The sequence below is a fragment of the Aedes aegypti genome, chromosome 3 (assembly GCF_002204515.2).
Source record: "Aedes aegypti strain LVP_AGWG chromosome 3, AaegL5.0 Primary Assembly, whole genome shotgun sequence".
NCBI lineage: Eukaryota > Metazoa > Arthropoda > Insecta > Diptera > Culicidae > Aedes > Aedes aegypti.
The window spans coordinates 348,896,956-348,918,183 of NC_035109.1; the positions used below are offsets into that span (position 1 = coordinate 348,896,956).

General features: G+C 35.8%; 1 protein-coding gene across 1 annotated transcript; it reads right to left on the reverse strand.

The window, feature by feature from the left end:
• Window positions 1-18,656: 18,656 nt before the first annotated feature.
• On the reverse strand, window positions 18,657-20,146 carry LOC5578096 (zinc carboxypeptidase). Its single transcript, XM_001656742.2, has 3 exons — window positions 19,329-20,146; window positions 19,068-19,270; window positions 18,657-19,009 (listed from the first exon to the last, which is right to left on the reverse strand). The coding sequence occupies exons 1-3, from the start codon at window positions 20,092-20,094 to the stop codon at window positions 18,725-18,727; spliced, it is 1,254 nt and encodes a 417-aa protein (XP_001656792.2). The 5' UTR covers window positions 20,095-20,146; the 3' UTR covers window positions 18,657-18,724.
• Window positions 20,147-21,228: the final 1,082 nt, after the last annotated feature.

Sequence of the window (21,228 nt, forward strand, 5' to 3'; positions counted from 1 at the left end):
AATGGAACGTGGGACAAAATCAGGACAAATTTTTGAAGCAAACTCATGTATCCATTTTTCCGAATATTCTAAAACATTAGGAATGGTGGGATCATAATTTCTTAGATTTCTGGCAACAGACCACAAGGTAGATAAAGAAGTTTCTTTATCTAAATTTTGAACAAAATTTTTCCAATAATTTCTCTTTTTGGATTTAGTTAGCCTTATGAATTGTGCCTCAGCTTTACGATATAGAAAGAAATTGTTTCTGGAGCCTGATCGACGAAATAATTTAAAAGCATCAGATTTAGTTTTCAAAGCAATGGAACATTCATTATCCCACCAAAAAGAAGTGCGATTTTTTCTAATAGAACATGACTTATTTTTTTTATTTTGAGATTTATGCAAACAATCAATCAATAATTTTGAAAAATTATTGTAATTTTCAATTGGAGATAACAATTCAACAATATTAATTAACGAAAGAGATACCAGATCAGAAAATTTTGTCCAATTTACATTTGTACAAAGGTCAGGAGCATTAAATTCATGGACAAAATTATCTTGGACAGGATTTTGAATTTCAATTAAAATTGGTAAATGATCACTACCATTAGGATCGTCAATAGTTTTCCAAGAAGATTTCATAGACAAGCTATTAGAGCATAAAGATAAGTCAATACACGAATGATGATTTGGTGGTACAACAATCCTAGTAAAAGATCCATCATTGAGGATATGTAAATTTAAGTCATCAATTAGTTCCATAATCAATGAACCTCTACCATCCGTTTTCTCACTACCCCAAGCAAAATTATGTGCATTGAAATCACCTAATATATAAAATGGGGGAGGAACTTCGTTCAATATACTTCTAATTTGCGATAAAGAAAAAGTGGTATTAGGAGGAATATAAAAGCAAATAACTGAAAACTCACACTTTTCTTTTTTAACAGAAATAGCAATATATTCAACTTGTGAATGTATTGACAAATCTAAATATTTAAATTCTATATTTTCACGAATTCCAATAAGAACTCCTCCATACGAAGAATCTCTATCTTTTCGAATAACATTGAATTTAGAAACATGGAAGAATTTTGATGACACTAACCAAGTTTCATTTAAACAAAACAAATCAATATTATAACTGCTTATCAAAACTTTTAAACTATCAATTTTTGGAATAATACTACGACAATTCCATTGTAAAATATTCATATCATTATTTTTTATTTGAGCCATTACGAAGAGAAAAATGAAGACAAAAGAGGGCCAAAAGAATTCAATTTATTTAAAAAGGAAGCCAAAATAGGTAAAAATATTTTAATTATTTTTTTCCAGAAATCACTCAATCCTAAAAATTCTACTATTTCTTCTAAAATGTTCAAAATTGAGTTATCAGTATCTACTTTAGCTTTGTTTTCCGATAAATTGTTTGAATTTTGATTTTTATTGTTAGATGTAGGATCAGTCTCTATTTTACGAAATCCTGGAATATTTTTAGGAGAAGTAGTATCATTCAAGGATGGAAAGTGCAAATCGAAAGAAGTAGATGGTTGAGGTTCAAATATTTGATTGTGGTTGTTAGAAATTTTATTGTTTATTCTTTTCCTTTTGCTAGGAGGTTTGTACACATAATTACCAACCCTCAAGAAGGAGTTTTATTAGGCGGCATCCATTTATTAAGTAACGCTAAAATTGAAATTTTTTGACCCCATCCCACCTTCCGTAACGCTATTTGTACGAAAAAAAAATTCGAAAAAAAAAGACTACTCCCCTCCTCCCCCTAGAGCGTTACGTTATTTGTGGATGGCGCCATAGTTCCATATGAAATCTCATTGCAGATACATTACACTGCGGAGCACTATTTTGTCTAAATTACAACTATTTACTTACTTTCAGATCACTGAAACTCTAACAATATCATAGCACGTCTATTTTTGTTATTTTGTCTGTTGAAAATGCAAAATTTCAACCAACTTGTATGCAAATCAGCTTGAATGGCAATTTATTTGCACATTAGGCCACATAATGCAAACAAAACATATGAAACAGTTTTAACAATAAAATTCGTAATACTTTCGATGATTTATTTTTTGATGATTTAGAAAAGTATTGTATTTTTATATATGAGAGAAGCGAAGGGTTATGTATGGAGACTGCAAGCATGTTGAAATATTCAATTTAATCTAAACTTAATCGTGCAATTTATACCAAACTACATCTTAAGTGGAAATTGATGTCCTATTTTGTATGTTTGAAGAAAAAATCAATAAAAAGTTTGATATTTTTTTTTAATCTCACGTAAAAATCAAAGAAACTCATATTTTAAATAACTTTGGTTGATCTGTAGCTCAAAATTGTGATATCGGCACACTATTTCTATTACGCTGTGTTATTGATTCAGCTGAATAAGCTGTTTTTGCTTTTCATAATTTGACTTTTTATTTTGTCTAAATGTATATGTTATTCGATCTTACATTATTTGAACATTTCACTGAAAATAAAGAACGCTATTGATTTGTTACCCAGTGAAATCGTTGGTTTTTCCTAAACGTCTATTAATTTCCGAGTTCAGAAAAAGTTACGGCCTGTCAAAAAGAAATCGTCCTCCCGAGATCTGCACAGTCCCTCCCCAGGCGACGGTTCGCACTGTCAGTTCAAATTAGCACCGAAAATTAGCTTTTGACGAGTAACTAAACTAATTAAATAGAGATTTCTTCAGCTCAAACCTCAACCCTTTTCTTGCGCCATAAAACCGGAATAACTTTGGCTGAGTGTCCACGTGAAGGACCAACTTTCTTTTCCGAGTTCCGAGAGTAGGAGTCAGGTTGCAGAAGATAGAAAAAAACTTTCCCTTGTCTTACAACTTCATACCGCTGAAAGGGGTTGTACGACCGCTTGGGGACCGGGCGTAACGCAAGTTTAAAAAGTTCCCGCTGGTTAAACGCTAATAAAAGTCGCGTTTTTATGAATTTGATATTGCGTCAACCAGTAAGTGTTAACGTTGGGAAATTTACATCTGGCTACCTAAGAAAGGAACATGATTTTTTTTTTGCTGGAATGGATGCTTAAAAGTCAATAAACGTGAATAACGAAGAAGTTTGGACGAATATCATTGCGAGATCAAACATTCAGGCTTCCAAACACATCTCATATATTCTTCATCGATCTATTAATCAAATGTGACATTGCGGTTGATTACCTATCGAGTAATTTTCCCATTTCATCAATTTTCCCCAATTTTTGCATCGTACGTCTTTCGAACCTGCCAAATATCGAAAGTCAATTGAGTTATCCTTGGTCGAATCGAGGCGGCGTTTTTCCAACGACGACGACGACGTTAATAATGAGGGTTTAATTATCATTCCCGAACCCTTTGGCAAGGGGTGGAAGTTGGCATTGAAGAGAAGGATGTTCGAGTCAGCTGATGAAGCAACCACCAAACGATGTTGGTAAATGCAATTTCGTTTTATTTTATTTCTTTTCAGTATCGTTTGCCATCTATTGGCTATGGGGGTCTTTTAATTTCTTGCGGTTAGCCAGTGAAGGTTCAAACTGTAGTAGTGAGCAGACTCCATTCCCGAAGTCTGTAGCCGACTTGCAGCAGTGGGGTCGAGGGGTGTCACAATGGTTTAATCATAATTCAGTACCGTAATCCGGGGTAACATTGATCATTTTTTTTAGTTTTTCTTAAATTTTTCATTTCACAATACAAATGTTACAAGTTTCATATTTTTAAAACAAGTACTGGCGCCCACCGCTCCTAACTATGTACTTTATTTTGTTTTTCGAAAGATTTAAACATGTTTAAATAAATGTTTTAAGTGATTTTTTGATTCAGCTGATATGGAGTAACATTGATCACCCAAGTAAACAACGTTCGCTAATATTGAAAATGTCGTTACTAACTAAAATCCGGGCCCCTGAAGCCGAATATGAAGACCAAACTCTTACAAGTCATTTACTTTTTGAGTTATTTCAAAATTAAAATCACCTTGAACCGCGGAATACGCCTAAAAGTAGGCAATTTCCTCAGGAAATTCTACATTCGTAATAGTAATTAGTTAATGTTGCCTAATTGAATAAACTTATGAAAGATTTGACAACGGAATCGTTTTCGGCGATGCCATTTTTAGTAAGAACCGCGTTTTCCTTGATCACATCGTCTGCAGAACTCATGTGAGACATGAATTTTCGGTAGTGTCAGTGAAAATGATAGAAATCATTGTTTCAAAAAGTTGACAAATTTGCGCATGAAATAAACGCAATTTTGGCAAAAACCTTAATTATCATTAGCTTATGAATATACGAAAGAGAGGCACCATTCATGGTTCGAAAATGTTTCATTAATAAATCTTTATTTGAACGTTTAACAAGATGAGTCATCCCGATCAATGTTACCCCGCTGATCAATGTTACCCCGGATTACGGTATATTTTTTCCAGAGCAATCAATGTTTTTAGGAAGGAAAAAACCTAAAATTGAATAATAGAAATATAAAAAGGGATAGGACGAAAAACAGGAATGGGCAAGAGAACAAGCCAAAAGAACTAGCTGTGAACAGAACTAGTAAAAAGACGAGGAATACGACTAAACATAGGAATAAGAATAGGGATAGAAATAGAGAATCTGAACAGGAATAGGAAAAGAAATAGCAATAGGACTAGAAATAAGAATAGGAATAGGGTTAGAAGTAGGGATAAGATTGGGATTTGGGATTGGAATAAGAATAGGATTAGAAATAGGAATAAGAATGGGAAAAGAAATTGGAATAGGGATAGGACTAGGAATAGGACTAGGAATAGGATTAGGAATAGGACTAGGAATAGGACTAGGAATAGGACTAGGAATAGGACTAGGAATAAGACTTGAAATAGGACTAGGAATAGGAATACGAATAGTAATAGGACTTGGTATAAGACTATGAATAGGACTAGGACTTAAAATATGACTAGGAATAGGAATAGGAATATGACTAGTATTTGAACTACAAATAGGAAGGAAATAGGACAAGTAATGGATTTTGGAATAAAACAAGGAATAGGTTTAGAAATATGAGAGAAATATGACTAAGAATAAGACTAGGAGAAGGACTAGGAATAGTAGTACGAATTAGACTAGAAATAGACCTTGGTATATGACTACCCACCCTGGTACCGAAAGTCATATATCATGCCTGTTTTTTTATGTACCGTTCATGTAGATATACTTCAAGGCTTATTAGTATTATATAAGGCAATTATCAACACTTTGGTCCGATCTACGTCTTATGAGTTACCTGGATATAAAAATGACTTAGAATAGGACTAAAAAAATAACAAATAACAGGATAAGGAAAAAGGCTAGAATTAAGTCAAGGAAAAGCACAAATAATGTGATTAAAAAAAATAAAAATAACATAAATGATTAGAATGGACTGAAAGTTTGAATAGTAATATAAATAAAATTATAGAATCAATACAGAAATTACAGTAAAATGTGTTGATAAAATGACGAAAACTCATACTTGCCGCCATCAGCACACCCCTCGTTGAGCAACCAGCCAAGCGGCGTGAGGTATATATTGCGGGGTTAATCCGGTGGGAAATTTCTTTGCAATTTGCTTCCACACCGCCTTGCAGCAATCTCATCGCTCGCAAGACGGGTCTACATTTTTCTCACTCAACCACTCGGCTTCACCTCGTTCCCCCTTCCACCACACGATTTTTCTTCGGCCCACGCTACCAGTGATGACGATGCTACGTGATTGTAATTAAAGTACGAGACTAGCCTGCCGAATGATTACGTGGGTGGTGCTATTGCTGCACCCTTCTTTCGTCAGGTCTTCGTCGTTGACTGTATGATACTGGGGATATGTGGGTAATGAGTGTTTTTGGAGCACCTAGTCCTTCGGAATCGAAATCACGGCGTGTAAATGAGCTGTGAAAACAGCCCAAAGGTATGTACCGGTAGAAATCAGAGAAACAGTCCTACAGCTATAAATGCTTTTCTCTCGGCTATTTGCATGTGTGCCATAAGGGTACATGAGGACATATTCCACAGTTCACTCTTTAAGGCAGCCAACGGGACAGGCCCACAGAAAATTCTCACCAGGAGGATAATTTATATTAATGATGCCGACTCGGTCGAAACCTTTTGCCGAACAGCCATTAAATTATTAACCTCGGAAAACCATTTTCTTGCATATATACGAGATATTTATTAAGATGATGATTATCTTCTCATGTGGTGTGGCTGGATTTTTGTCGAGGTGCCTTTAACCCAGTGATACAGGATCATTTGTATAGACGAACGCACAAACACGCCAATTGGGTTGGTTTTGGTTTCGATGCCGAAGGTTGAGTCGAAAGGAAAGGGTTGTGTGCCATCGGTACTGTGTGCGGTAATTAAAACACATTTTTATTACCCCAAGCTAATGACTGCTCGGTCTAAGGAAGATTTATCTAGCTCGTTTGGTGATTTATACTTCACCCACTTTGAAATATGTGTTTTCAGAACGTGGAACTTGCTATGTAAAATTTTACGGTAAATATTTTATTCAGCTTGTGATTTTCACTGCAAACGATTGACGATTGAACATGAGTTTGAGTATTAATGACCGTACAATTCGTAGTTGCTAATCCGTGATTGACCAGAATAATCGGTACACTTTTTATATTAAATTTAGGGGAGGGATTATTAGAGTATGTTTAAAACTACAAATTGAACTTTAACACTTCACTTTTGCAAACAAAAAATAAAATACTAAAATCACTTGTAAGGCGAGCAAATACCTTTAAACTCTAATATGTGTTGCTTATCTTGACAGATAGGCCTATTTCTAGTCTGTAAGTCGCAGACGAAATAGGCCTATCTGTCAAGATAAGCAACACATATTAGAGTTTAAAGGTATTTGCTCGCCTTACAAGTGATTTTAGTATTTTATTTTTTGTTTGCAAAAGTGAAGTGTTAAAGTTCAATTTGTAGTTACAGAATAATCGGAATTGCACAAGGAATCAATAGATGTAGCTTGGGAGTAGCTTTCCATCTTCAATTTACACCCCTTGCAACCCTCTTTTTCCCGTCGTTGAGACTTTCTTACATTTGGAGTGCCCAACTTCTGGGTCTGTCTTATTAGTTAGTTCACCATCAGGATCTACCACTGGTAGGTATTTGGTACATCCATGCACTGATACCACTCGCAACCAAACTCAAAGCCCAAGCGGAACCCGATCAGAAGAAAATAACTGCTAAATACCAAATTGAGGTATTCCATACCAGATAATATCCAATACTTACAACCTGAATGAGCCCTGCATATGAGGTAAAATACCTCAAATAATACCTTCTGTATATTCTGCAAATACCAAGCTGAGAATTAGATCAGGTATTGTAATACCTAAATAATACGTGATGGATTTTCATATAAAAGTGATTTTTATCAATAATAGTTCAATACCTCCAGCAGTCCTCAATACCTATCGAATACCAAAATGAAGTATTTTTAATTGTTTTAAACATTTTTTACAAATACCATTATAATACCAAAATGAGGTGTTGACAACTGAACAATACCTAATTATGGTATGATACCAAAATATGGTATGCATAAATTATTGCGAGTTATTCTTTCCCCCTCAGGAAGTCACTCCACTGAATTCAATGAACGGGTTCTTTTACAATCTTGCGGACCTTGAAATCCTCACTAGCAGCGACCCACCTTGGATCCTGGTTATCCAAGAATTCGACCCGTTCACGCTCAAACTGCTGCATCGCTCACTCTGCGGTAGATATGTATGGAGCCTTAAGTGCGGAAGCAACTTCCGCCATTCCGTTTCCCTCGTGGTGCTAATGTCGATTACGTTTGCCTTTTTCCTATTTGTGGCGTGCCGCATGTGTACCTACTATGCAGAAATATTCCTACAGTGCTGTTCTGAATAATAGCAGTGCATGTCGATTTTCATACAAAATGCTCAACTTTGACATGCTGTAGTTTTGTTCCCTTTCAAGCAATCGAGTTGAAATTTTCTCCACAGAACTACAAATATGCCCAATTTTGTAAACACAAAATTTCAAAATTTTCTAAGCCCCTGCCGGAAAGTGAGATACTAGGTGAAATTGTTCGAAAAAATAGCAGTTTTAAAAATTTGAATTTCGGCTTGACATTATAGTTTTAAATTGTATATCACTTACCATTGGAACAATCTCCTCCTGCTTATCAAACCTACACCTAAACCGAAAATGTTTAAAATATTTGTAGAAGAAAAATTTTAAAATGAAAAACTGCTATTTTTTCGAAAAATTTCACCTAGTGTCTCACTTTTCGGCAGGGACTCAGAAAAAACTGAAATTTTGTAGTTACAAAATTGATCATATTTGTAGTTCTTTGGATAAAATTTCAGCTCGATTGCTTGAAAGGGAACAAAACTACAGCATGTCAAAGTTGAGCATTTTGTATGAAAATCGACATGCGCTGCTATTATTCAGAACAGCACTGTAATCTGCGGGGCAAGGTAGAAAAAACAGTATTCAACAACTGCCCGAACCAAGAATGGTCGTTAGAGATGTAACCCGGTCAAACTCTAGGGGCAATACCTTACTAAATCTCTTTGAAGATAGTGATCTCACTATCCTAAACAATGGTAACCCGACTTTCTTCAATAGTCGCTATTCGACAGCAATCAATATAATGGCTGTCCCCCGGTCGAAGATCCGATGATTCAGTTGGTGCGTCAATCCGGATCCACATGCCAGCCATCACCATTCTCTTCAAATCTCGTTAAACGTGGAGGCTTCATTCACGTCCAGGCTTCCCCGCTGTCTGTATGATCAGGCAGATTGGACTGTCTATAATAACATCATCAGTGCATAGCTCCGAGTAATATGGCAGAATTCACTGCCATTCTCACGCTAGCGGCATCCCTTTCGATCCCGAAAACTAGCAGCAAGCCTGGTCGAATAGCTCTTCGTTGATGGTCTCCATCGATCAAAAAAATGATCAATGGGCGTAGAAAGGCTCTTCGCACCGTGCGATGGAAAAAAATGTTTACAAATAAACCTTCAGTTTGTATAAGATCCAAACCATATAATGGTAGGTAGACCAGCAGGTAATTAACAGAGTCACAGAATAATCCACGGTTTTCCGATAACCAAAACTGGAATTTACGTGGAATCCATGAACAACACTGTTTTATCATATTTAATTAATTAATTCATTTATTTATTTACTGATTCAACGGACTTCTATGGTATAATTGAACGATCTTAACTTAATCCTAATATTACATACAACGGAAAACAATTAGCTAAACAGTAAGAGAACAAAAAATTCTAATATTATCACAACCTTCACGGAGAACACATACGGCGTATCAAAACCAATTCAATCAATCACAGTGGTTCCAAAACATAATCAGTGATTATTAATCACGGAATTCTCTAAAACTTCATCCAGCCGGCCAAGTACTCGACAGGAGTGCTGTCGATTCAAAGCGAACGTTGACTCCAACTTTAAACGATAAGTAAGGCAACGATGTCGAATCTTTCCAAGCGGGTACAAGCTTCTTGATCGCAGCATCCTCCGTGCCTAGCGAATCTTTGACTAGCTTCATAATTTGTTGCTCAGTAACGCAATTTTTCACTCTAGTTAAGAATTACCAGAATCGATCATTTGGTGACCTCTCTTCCTCTATACTGCCCAGATAGTCTACGGGGTTTGTACTTGGTTGAGTTTCAGGTAGAGACAATAGGGATGACTGCAAGCGGACGTTTTGCTTTTGATTCCTTATCGACATCAGTGGATTCGGCAAGGGTCGCAGTACCATACAAAAGTGATTGATGTAAGGGGTCGTCCATAAATGACGTAGCATTTTAGGGGGGAGGGGGGTCTTCAAGAATTTGTGACGATGTGTGACGAGGGGGAGGGAGGAGTCGCAACTAATGGACGTAGCATTTTAAATCATGTCGGTAAATTTTGGTTTCGAAATGATGATTTAACTTCATAAGTTCTCAAAATCAAAAATTCGTGTGCTCTTATGAATTCAAATCACATTGAAAGAGGAACCTCATATTTTGTGCTAAAAATATTAAGATTTATACGTGGCGTAAGCGTCCTAAAAGTGAAATTTCAATTTAAAAAATAAGCCTTCAGAGAAGTTACCATTACTTCGTTAATTTCTAACCAAATTTTAAACTTTTAGCACCATTATCTTCTACAAAATGTTGAAAGATTTGGAATCGGTTGAACATTCATGAAGTTATGGTCAAACAAAGATAAAAATTTTAGTTATATGAGGAAAACTTTAGAGTAAACTTTTTTAAACTAGTTTTGATTTTAGACAAATTTGAAGTTCTACAAAGTTTTCATGAATTTAATTTTGAATAAAATGGTGCAAAAAGTTTCGAAATTGGCTTGAAAAAAAAAACGAAGTTATGGTGACTTCACTGAACGTATTTTCTTATAATTTGAAAATTCACCTTTAATTCGCTTATGCCACCTCTAAATCTTAACATTTTTAGCTCAAACTTTGAGATTTTTCTTTTAATGTGATTTGAGTTCACAAGAGAACACGAATTTTGGGTTTTGAGAACTTTTGAAAAAAAAGCCGCTCCGTAATGCTTATTTAGGCAACGATAAACATTATCATGATAGAGTAAGACATTTATTTAGTCAATTTTGCTTTCAATGTTTTGAATGTGTTCATTATGAATTTATGAATAATCCTTTATGGAGAACCATAATGAAGTTTGATTGAAATAAATAAAATTGAAAATGAATATTTTTTATAATGATTGCTGAGATCTAAACATGTTTACAACAACAAACTAAATCAAACCTGTATGAAACTGGAAAACTAAATTACCGTCGGACGGGGCTATTTTTTATTCCAGGGGCTACTTTGGACACTCACCTTTTGTACTTATTAGCAGCGTAAATATTAATGTGAACAATTTTGTGTCTTCAGCACTTTTATTAATCAATGTATGCTCTACCACTAGGCATGATTGTTTTTTTGAACAACATCAACAATAACAGGATAAACAAGAAAACATTTGAAAAAAGTCCGAATAAATATTCACAAGGTATAAAACATTGGCTATGCAAACATTGTTTGAATTTTACCCATGTTGTGGAAACTTATTGGGAGTATCACAAAACTATCAAATCGTCATGTTTCATGAAAATTTTGTGATTTGTTTTGCTTAAAATTGTTGTTTTTTCTAAAACAATTGATCAAAGGTCTTATTTTTACGACTTTTATTTTAAAATAATGTTTTGGTTTTTATATTTCACAACATAAAAAAATTAAAATAAATGTTTGTTAAAGTGACTTGACATAAAACACACAAATTTCAATAGTATCAATGACAAGTTCACAACATTATCTCTAAAAAAATATTTTCCGTCATATTTAACATGAATTTGCCGTACAAAACAATTGCATCCTTCAAATGCCTAAAATAAACTACTCTTAAGCCAGCTCTAAGCTGCTAATAAGCTTTAAGCGTATTACAAAAGCTAACTTACTTCCTTACGATCTTGCAAAACTTTTCTTCATAGATTGAGTTTTTAATGAAAAGTACTTACTGTAAGTTACTGGTATTAAATTAGTTACTAGTATTAATGTGATCTTTCTACATATCGTTCATATAACAGTAAGAATAGAAAAAAAACAGTTTTTTACATAACTCATTAATCATCGCAGTACCTAGTAGTTACATCGTTCGTCTACTTAAAAATCAAGCATTCGTATCTGATACTTCCATTTAAGAGGAAGTTGAAAGTTTAAGTTTCATACTGCAAACTGAGAATAGTGAATGGTATGTTTCGTTGAAATTTGTTATATATATGTAACTGTTTCTAGCTTTGCAGTTTTCTAAATTATGTTTATTGATGAAAAACGTTCAATAACATCACAGTGGACAATAATCTATAGAATTAGTTTGACAGTTATAAGGAAAAATCATTTCATTATCATATTGTGAATATGTCCAAAGTAGGCCCCTTCTTGGGGCCCAAATAGCCGTAGCGGTAAACGCGCAGCTATTCAGCATGACCAAGCTGAGGGTCGTGGGTTCGAATCCCACCGGTCGAGGATCTTTTCGGGTTGAAAATTTTCTCGACTTCCCAGGGCATAGAGTATCTTCGTACCTGCCACACGATATACACATGCAAAAATGGTCATCGGCATAGTAAGCTCTCAGTTAATAACTGTGGAAGTGCTCATAAGAACACTAAGCTGAGAAGCAGGCTCTGTCCCAGTGGGGACGTAACGCCAGAAAGAAGAAGAAGAAGCCCCTTTTTTGTCTTGAAGGACACACTTTTTTCACTATTCAAGCATTTTTGTTATTTCTTGATGGATTTGCCTCATATTTTGCACATTTGTTACGTACATATACAACTTAAATATAGGCAAGAATTATCAATATCTATCCATAATTCTAAGAGTTACAAATCCTCAAAGTTAAAGAATGTGGAAAAAATGTCAAAAGAAGCCCCGTTTGACGGTATGTAAGTTGAACAGGAAATTGGTTTGTTTTACAGTGTTTTCAAAATTACTTTAAGCTGCCACGGTATACCAAACTATCATTATCACTTAATATCAAACTTTGTTTTGAAATTCAGAAATTCAATGTTTCGTTTTTAATTAGTCTCTCAGCCCAATCGCTGAGACACTAATAAAAAAATAAATATTATGATGAAGGGGGCGGGGGGGGGGGGTCCTTGATATGCTACGTATCTACCAAGGGGGGGTATCTGCATTTGTGACAAAATGCTACGAGGGGGGAGGGGGGTGTAAGCAATCAATGAAAATATGCTACGTCATTTATGGACGGCCCCTAAGGCTACTATTTGCTCCTTCAGTTCGGCAATTTCAACATCGATGCGTGCAATCTCGGTTGGTTTCGGTGTAGTAGACTTTACAGCAGTGATCCTCAGCCTAAATGATTATGCGGGCCACTGAGGTGCTTAAAGAACATAGCACGGGCCGCATGTATAACAAGCAAGTTTTTACCAACGGAATTTCAGGCAATTCAGAAAATAGTAAGAAGATATTAGATTTATTAAAATATGACGAAGAACAATCCAGTAAGCATAAAAAGTTCAAATTCGATAAAAAATATAAATAGATTCCCTGAACATGAGAAACTTGAAAATTTATGAAGGTTGTCTGAGGTTTAGACAACAAATGACTAAATTTGTTGGTAATGAACCACAATTTACTGATACTCGGCAGTTCATTCCGGGAATCAGTTTTTTGCTCAATATAAAAATGTAGTCAGTATCAAATTTGAAATGTTAGGAAAATCCATGACACAAAATTAAGAATGATCTCGGAATTTATAAATGCGTATGATTTGTTGGTAAGATTCTGAACCTCAGTCGAGTCTGGTAAATGGCCTTACAGTTGAGGTTGAAATACGCCTATCTGTCAACGGTTACAAAGTCTAATGAAATTAAATGGTATAGTACTGATTCGAATTTTCATTTATTTATAAACAGCTTCTTCTTCCTCCTTTTCTTCTTGGCATTAACCTTCTCATTGGGACAGAGCCTGTTTCTCAGCTTAGTATTTTTATAAGCACTTCTACTGTTATTAACTGAGAGCTTTCTTTGCCAGAGTTACCTTATTTGCATTCGTATATCGTGTGGCAGATACGGTAGTACTCTATGTCCAGGGACGTCAAGCAAATTTCTATTACGAAACGATCAGAGACACCTTCAGCATGGCTTTGCTTTGTGGCCGCGGACTCTAACCACTCTGCTAAGTAAGGCCCCACTAAACAGCTCGAAGATGTATTTTCCCGGTTTTCTCGTTCAAGCTTGATATCAAGTAATTTAAAGAACACCCAAAAATTTAAATCAACCTACTATTATAATCAATATATTGATTATAATTCTATAGAACTTCCTTGCTGTCAATCAACTAAAATAAATCCAAAGAAACAACTGTGGAACAACAAGATCCGTCACTGAATCATCAAAAATTATACAAAATGTACATTCATTGCCAGTCCAGATTCCTATCCTACTAATTCGTCCTCTTTGGAGTTCTGAGACTGAGAGAATCATTATGCAGATTTATTTGAGGTTTGAGAAAATACAGAAGATTTTATTTCGATTCCTGTTAATCATTCAATTGTTTAACATGTAGGATAGCTAATAATATTATGCCATGAAGTTGATGCCATACTGCTCTAACGTTCAAAATCATTTCGCGGGCCGCATAAAACCTCCCTGAGGGCAGCATGTGGCCCGCGGGCCGCAGTTTGGTGACCACTGCTTTACAGTCACACTGTTGAGATCATTGCGATCATTTCTCATTTTGCGTATCGTACTGATACACAGATCACACATCCACCAGAAGTTTGAAACTTGATGGTACTGTATGAGATCTTCTTCTTCTTCTTTCTTCTGTTCGGTAGCACTTTCTTTTGTGTGCTACCTCCTAATGGACCGGCATCTTAGGCCATATGTCCAACTTGATCTATTTTTATACTCCGTAGAGTTTACAATTCGTGTTCTTCTTTATCGACACTGCGGTGTGTTTGCTTTTTAGTCCGTAGACTTTACAATCATTTTAACGTCCGTAGACTTATTCATTTCTTTTATAGTCAGTAGACTGTATTCTACCCCTCCACCCCTGGAGGGCCACTCGGGTTAATGAGATACGGGGAAAATAAATTCGAGGTTTTGGTATAGAATCTTCTCAAGAAAATTTTGATACTTAAGGACGACATACAACATTAAGCTCTACAAGTGTTATGATTTTAAAATCAATGAAACCAAATAATAACACATGTTTCATACTTCTATTAAGCGTATTTCAAGTACCGTAATCCGGGGTAACATTGATCAGTTTTTGGGATATTTCTCAAATTTTTCATTTAAAAATGCAAATGTCGCAGGTTTTATATTTTTAAAACAAGTACTGGCACCTATCGCTAGTGACTATATACTGTACTTTGGTTTTAAACAGATATAAGTATGTTTAAATAAATATTTTAATTGATTTTTTAATTAAGCTGATATGGGGTAACATTGATCACCCTTGTAAACAAGGTTCGGTAATATTGAAAATGTCGTTGCTTACTTAAATCAAGGCCCCTGAAGCCGAATATAAAGACCAAATTCTTACAAGTCATTTACTTTTTGAGTTATTTGAAAAATAAAATCGCGTTGAACCGTGGAATACGCCTAAAGGTAGGCAATTGTCTAAGGAAATTCTGCATTCTTAATAGTAGTTCGTTATTGTTGTTTAATTGAATAAACTTATGAAAAATTTGACAACGGAATCGTTTTCAGCGGTGCCATTTTTAGTTACCATCGCATTTTCCTTGCTCATACCATTTGCAGAACTTATGTGAGACATGAATCTTCGGCATTGTCATCCATTATGATAAAAATCATTGATTCAAAAAGTTGACAAATTCACGCATGAACGAAAACCAATTTTCGCAAAAACCTCAAGTTTCGTTAGCTTATGGATGTAAGAAAGAGAGGCACCATTCATACTTTGAAAATATTTCATCAATAAATGATTATTCGAACTTTTTACGAGAAGGATCATACCGATCAATCTTACCCCGCTGATCAATGTTACCCCGGATTACGGTACTGAGGCTTTCTCTTCACGAGTAAGCTTGAAAATGTCAAAACTCATGGTTTGTAAATAAACAATAAGATTAATTTATGTGAAAATATTTCAAATTCTATTAATTCTTCAATTTTAAGTGAGAAACATTTTTTCAAGCTTCATCAAATAAGTTGAAACGTGATAATATAGAAATATTTTGTTTAATACTCAATGATAGCTTGTGGCAAGTCATATAGTGTCATATTTTATATGTTAACAAGTTCGCCATCCGTGAACTTCACTAGAATTCAAAAATAAAGACTCACATAAACTACAGAGGTAGTCCACCGATTAGAAAGATTCCCTGAAGATAGATTATGAAGCAAAGAAAGGTGTCGATTTTACCCCAAATGAAAGTGTCGATCTTACCCCGAGTGGACATTTACTTTTCAATAGTGTTTTCAGCTGTCGAAAAACCAAAAAATAATGTCTCCTTCATGTTGTATCAACGTAATAATAGTAAATGATGATGTAGACGCAGATTAAATAATGACATTTAAAAAAATTCACAAGCGAAATAGTTAAAGAATAACAGCGAAATATTGCAACTGCTGTTGCTTCTATGTTATCCAATATGATTATGCTGTTTATTTTGGCAGTTTATTGATAGCGTCAGTTGTAATGTCATTCGAAACAAACACAAAATCTGCTCACCGAATCCGCTGTCAACATTTTTAGAAGTATGTTCAATTAGGAAAAATTAACAAATAACTTTTAGGGGAAAGGTATTCAATATCGGCAGATAGAGATATGTTTGCCAAATTAAGTGTAATTGTGGTAACATTGTGCTACAAAGGTCATTAGCCGAATACTTTAGTTTACCGTAGCGTAGCTGTAGTATAATTGGTAATGCGTTCGAGTACAGAATGGAAATTGTGGGTTCAAGTCCCGCCGGCTACATAATCTTTTAGCACAATGTTACCACAATTACACTTAATTTGTCAAACATATCTCTATCTGCCGATATTGAATACCTTTCCCCTAGAAGTAAAAATAGCTGACTGCTAAAGTCGAAAATAAAAAAGAGAAGAGTTAACACATAACTTTAAACAGTGCAGATTTTCCTTAGGGAAATGCCTACATTTAGACGTATTCCGCTATTCAAGGTGTTTTCAATTTTAAAATAACTCAAAAAGTAAATGGGTTTTTAGTGTTTGGCTTTCATGTTGAGCTTTAGAGGCCATAATACTAGTAACTAACGATATTTTTAATGCCACATAATGTTGTTTAAATGGATGATCAATATTACCCCATATCAGCTGAATAGAAAAATCACCTTAAACATTTTCTGGAGCATGCTCGAAACTTTCAGAAAACAAAATACAGTATGTAGTCATGAGTGATAAGTGCCAGTACATGTTTTAAAAATATAAGACTTAGAACATTTGCATTTGCAAATTAAATTTTCAAGAAATATAAAAAAAACTGATCAATGTTACCGCGGATTACGGTATTCATTTTTTTTTCTAATCTTCCTGCATTGAAGGTCATTTATAGAAGGTGTGCATTGCCCTTACCATCTCCAGTACACTATACAAACGTTAGACATATGTTACTGGTTAAGTGAGCTCTTATCATAAATGGTACTGGCGTAAATTGCTTTCATGCAAGTGGTTTCGAAAATAACCAAATTGCCTAGTTTATTTTAGATATTGACTGTTGATAAGACATTAACGATTTCAGTCAATTTGCATGCAAGTTTACCAGCTTGTATCGCGATTGATTTACTCAATGTGCCACAGAAATCAAACTTCATATGGTAAAGAATATTTATCAACAAAGTTCATTTATTGTCGATGCTCTTAAGTTTTTGTTGATTAGAAAGTTATTGTATCTAGTTATATAAAGGAAGCGAAATTTTTTTGACAAAAAGGTACAGGCGTGTTGAAAAAATCGCTTTTATCGAAATTTGGCTGTGCAATTCATGCGTTACTAGATTTTACATGAAAGTTTAAGTTCTAATCTGCATGCTTGTGGATTAGATAATAGTTTGATATATCTTCATTTAATCTAAATTTTAGCATGAATACCTCAAAATTGTGAATCTGCAAAATTTTCGAGAATGGCATCAGATTAAGCAATCCCAAATTTAGTAGAAACACATGATTTGATCCTTGAGACACGCAAAAATGTATGTTTTGTTACGCTGTTTTATTATGGAAGCATTGTTGGATAAAGTACAGTGACTGTAGATATTGTTACAACATTTCATATTTTTTCTTGAAAACCTAGAAAAAGTTCGTATTAATAAGAAGTTCATGTTCATTAAGTTTTCAAAAAAAATATCAACGTTCATGTTCATCTTCCAATCTGACCAGAGCTGGTATGCTCTCGCACAGTCTTTCCTATTCCCGTTTTTTCACTCTCTCTGGTACACATGCTCCATGCAGAGCCACAACTATGTATATAAAATATTCAAAAGGCGGAGATTTCCCACCCAGACCCAACCAAATGCAATACACATAACAGCTTTTTCACGGTGGTCCACTTGGTGGGCAAAGAACATGCGCAAAGCCGGCGGTGGGAAAAGCTTTCACCTACTTTTTCGCTGGGTCCCTTTGTATCACCAAGTCAGCTTTCCCGTTCACACCGGTTTTAGTACAAGAGATTAGAAACAAAAATGCAAGGATTATCTTTGTCCATGGCGGACAACGTGCTCCGGAACAATGAAGACGAACATGCGTGCAACGTAAATTTAAACTTATTGGAATCGCGGACAATGAAGTGAGAATTTTGTGATATCGGAGCATTCATAAATTCAATTACTTCCCCTCATTGACTGTGATTTACATCAAAAGGCTTCTAACGAGGGTGCAGTGGAATAGGATTCCTGATTTGTCATTCGATATCAATTACCGATTTAGCATTTGAATTTCTGCTGCTCTAATGGTATCAAATCAGCTGAGCCTGTTCGTCACTAATCAAATAAGATTACGTCTTATAGCGGAGTGCGATACACGTTTTACTGGCAAACAGTGATTTCAGAACAATAACTCTATGACGTTCAATTACTATTAGACGATGCTATCTTATCTCTACCAATACACGATGTCGTACAATACTATAAAATTATATTTGACAAGCATTGTATACACAAATACAGATCTTCAAGCACTCGTAGATTACAACACATGTAATCCTCGTTTTTCTCCTTCTTCTAGAATTACGATTATAGAGTCCAATGTTTCCTCCGAGTTGGGGATGATCTGATCCGGAGGGAGTACGAAACCGTATCGTCCAGTGTCTCGCAGTTCGTAGCAAAGCACAATCGGAGTCTTGTAGACACCTTTGATCCAATCAATACTGCCGCCAGATGCAATGTAGATAGCTTCAGCAATGTTTCCGATTTTATACTGCGTTCCGTGTCGTTCGCTCAACTTTGCAATAGCCAGCCTTCCGATGTCCATCTGCAAACAAACTCGTTGACATTGTATTCATTCATGAAACACTTAGATTGAAACTCACAATTTCGTCATAATTATCTAGCGGCTCCGTAGTGTGTCCATAAGGCAGAAGCATCAGCTGCGAATAGGCGTGGAAGGACAGATACGTGCTAATCTTGGGCTGAACCGACGTGAAGTACTCTGACAACGTACGAGTCTCTTCTTCAGAGAATGCGGATGGACCAGCGTAGGTATCCGAACAAGGTACGTTCGAAGCACCACCCTCTGAAATAGAATCAAATTTTCAATAAATCTCACCTCAGCTATGTCGGCAACTACTCACGCATGAAGTTATATGCCCAGTTCCTGTTGGCATCGGCTCCCACACACAGAATGCTATGCGGTGTACGGGTCTTTCTCCACTGTCGGTTGGTCGTGTGCGTGTACACATAGCCATCCGGGTTGGTAATCGGGAAGAAGTACCAATCGTAGTTCTCCGCAATGTTACGCACCTTCTGGTCATTCGAGCTGAGCAACTCATTCAAGATCCAGGTCAAGGTTGCTCCGCTGATCCATTCACGGGCATGAATCGTGCCCTCCATGAACACTCCCGGATTACCTTCCTTGTAGGACACTTTGACGCCTCGAATATCGCGACCCTCGTAGGATTTCCCTCCCACGACAGCAGTCAGTACAGACGGATACCGGGCCACCAATTCGTCCATCCAGGCATAGATTTCCTCCAAGGTATAGTACGCGTTCCAACCGAAAGCCTCCTTCGTGGTCCTCTTGCGTTCATGTTCAAACAGCTGCTCCAAGTTGGACACACTTAGTTCTACCTGTAGTTCATACCGTTCAACCAGCTCTCCGAATTCACCAAACTTGTGTGGTGGGACAACCAACTCCACATGGCTATCCACATTCACTGGTTCACTCCAAAAACTGTAGCCATCACCCAGCTGCTCGACTGCCTGTAGAACTTCTAGCTGCTGAATAGTTTCGACCTGAATTCGGTAGAGACGGTAGTTGTCGAAACGAGCTCGCTCAGATAGTGCAACTGCCAAGGTAGCGACCAAGGTCGCCGCCCAGAGTATGGATTTGAAGCCCATCGTTGTGGTAATTTGATCACAGTCGTCTAAGACTAAGAGTCATTCACAGATTGGCTGTTCTTTTATAAACGACCAGTAGCTAGACGACTGCATATCAATACAATTAGGTTATCTTATCTTGGCGGGTCAATTGAATTAATGGACTGGCGTAAGTGCCATTGAAAATAAGATTGCTTTAATCTTCGGCTACCTGAAATGGTTGTGATTGTAGATTTTCGAATGCATGGCCATGTATATCTATAAAATTAGAATTGACTGATAACTTCGGAAATTGTCGATAATTAAAACAGCGCAGTCAGATAACACCAGCAACTGTCCCAGCGCTACTTGCAATAACTGGTTCTTGCTAATCGGTCATCGCTTTTGGGTGAATGAGAATGCGACTTGTGGGAAAACCATAAGATTTCGGGCAGCACTCTTTTCGGAATTTTCTGAATTTCATCAGAGGTATACTGCCGTGAATCGCAAGTTAGGCTCTGAAGTTTCCAAACTTGTTTTACATATTAACTTTCAAAAAAATCTAAATGAAACTTGCACAAATTGCTTTTCTTTACGACATCTTTCCCAGGAAAATAAAAAGATGATCAAAACACGATTTATTTTTGTGTTACACGGTGCGAAAAACTGCAGTGGGACTGATATGCGGATACTTTTCATTATGCGACAATTTGACCTGCCGGTTTTTTAAATTTTTTTCCAAACAGATTAAGGTACAGTGGGGGAAGTGTATCAGTGGGGTAAGTGGATCATTCGGCAATATTAAGCATAAATACTTGAATATGTTGAATGTTTTAGCACCATTGCTTTGTTTTTGGTTATATTCTTACGTCCACACTGATACTATTGAAAAAATGGTACTACACGTACACTAACACAAGCAAACTTGTTAGCTGCAAAAATTAATTAATTTCAAAATTGTTTTCCATCAATCAAAAATCTATTGTATCTCTGTCAAAAATCGAAATCTATTAGTTTTTTCGACACATGGTGAGCATTTTAGTTCTAATTGAATGAGTCACAATGAAAAATATGTGATTTTTATAAATAAATTCAGATATATTGTACATGGTACACTTACCCCTACTTTTTAATGGGGTGGGGTAAGTGGATCAAGTATTATTATCATATATTGGC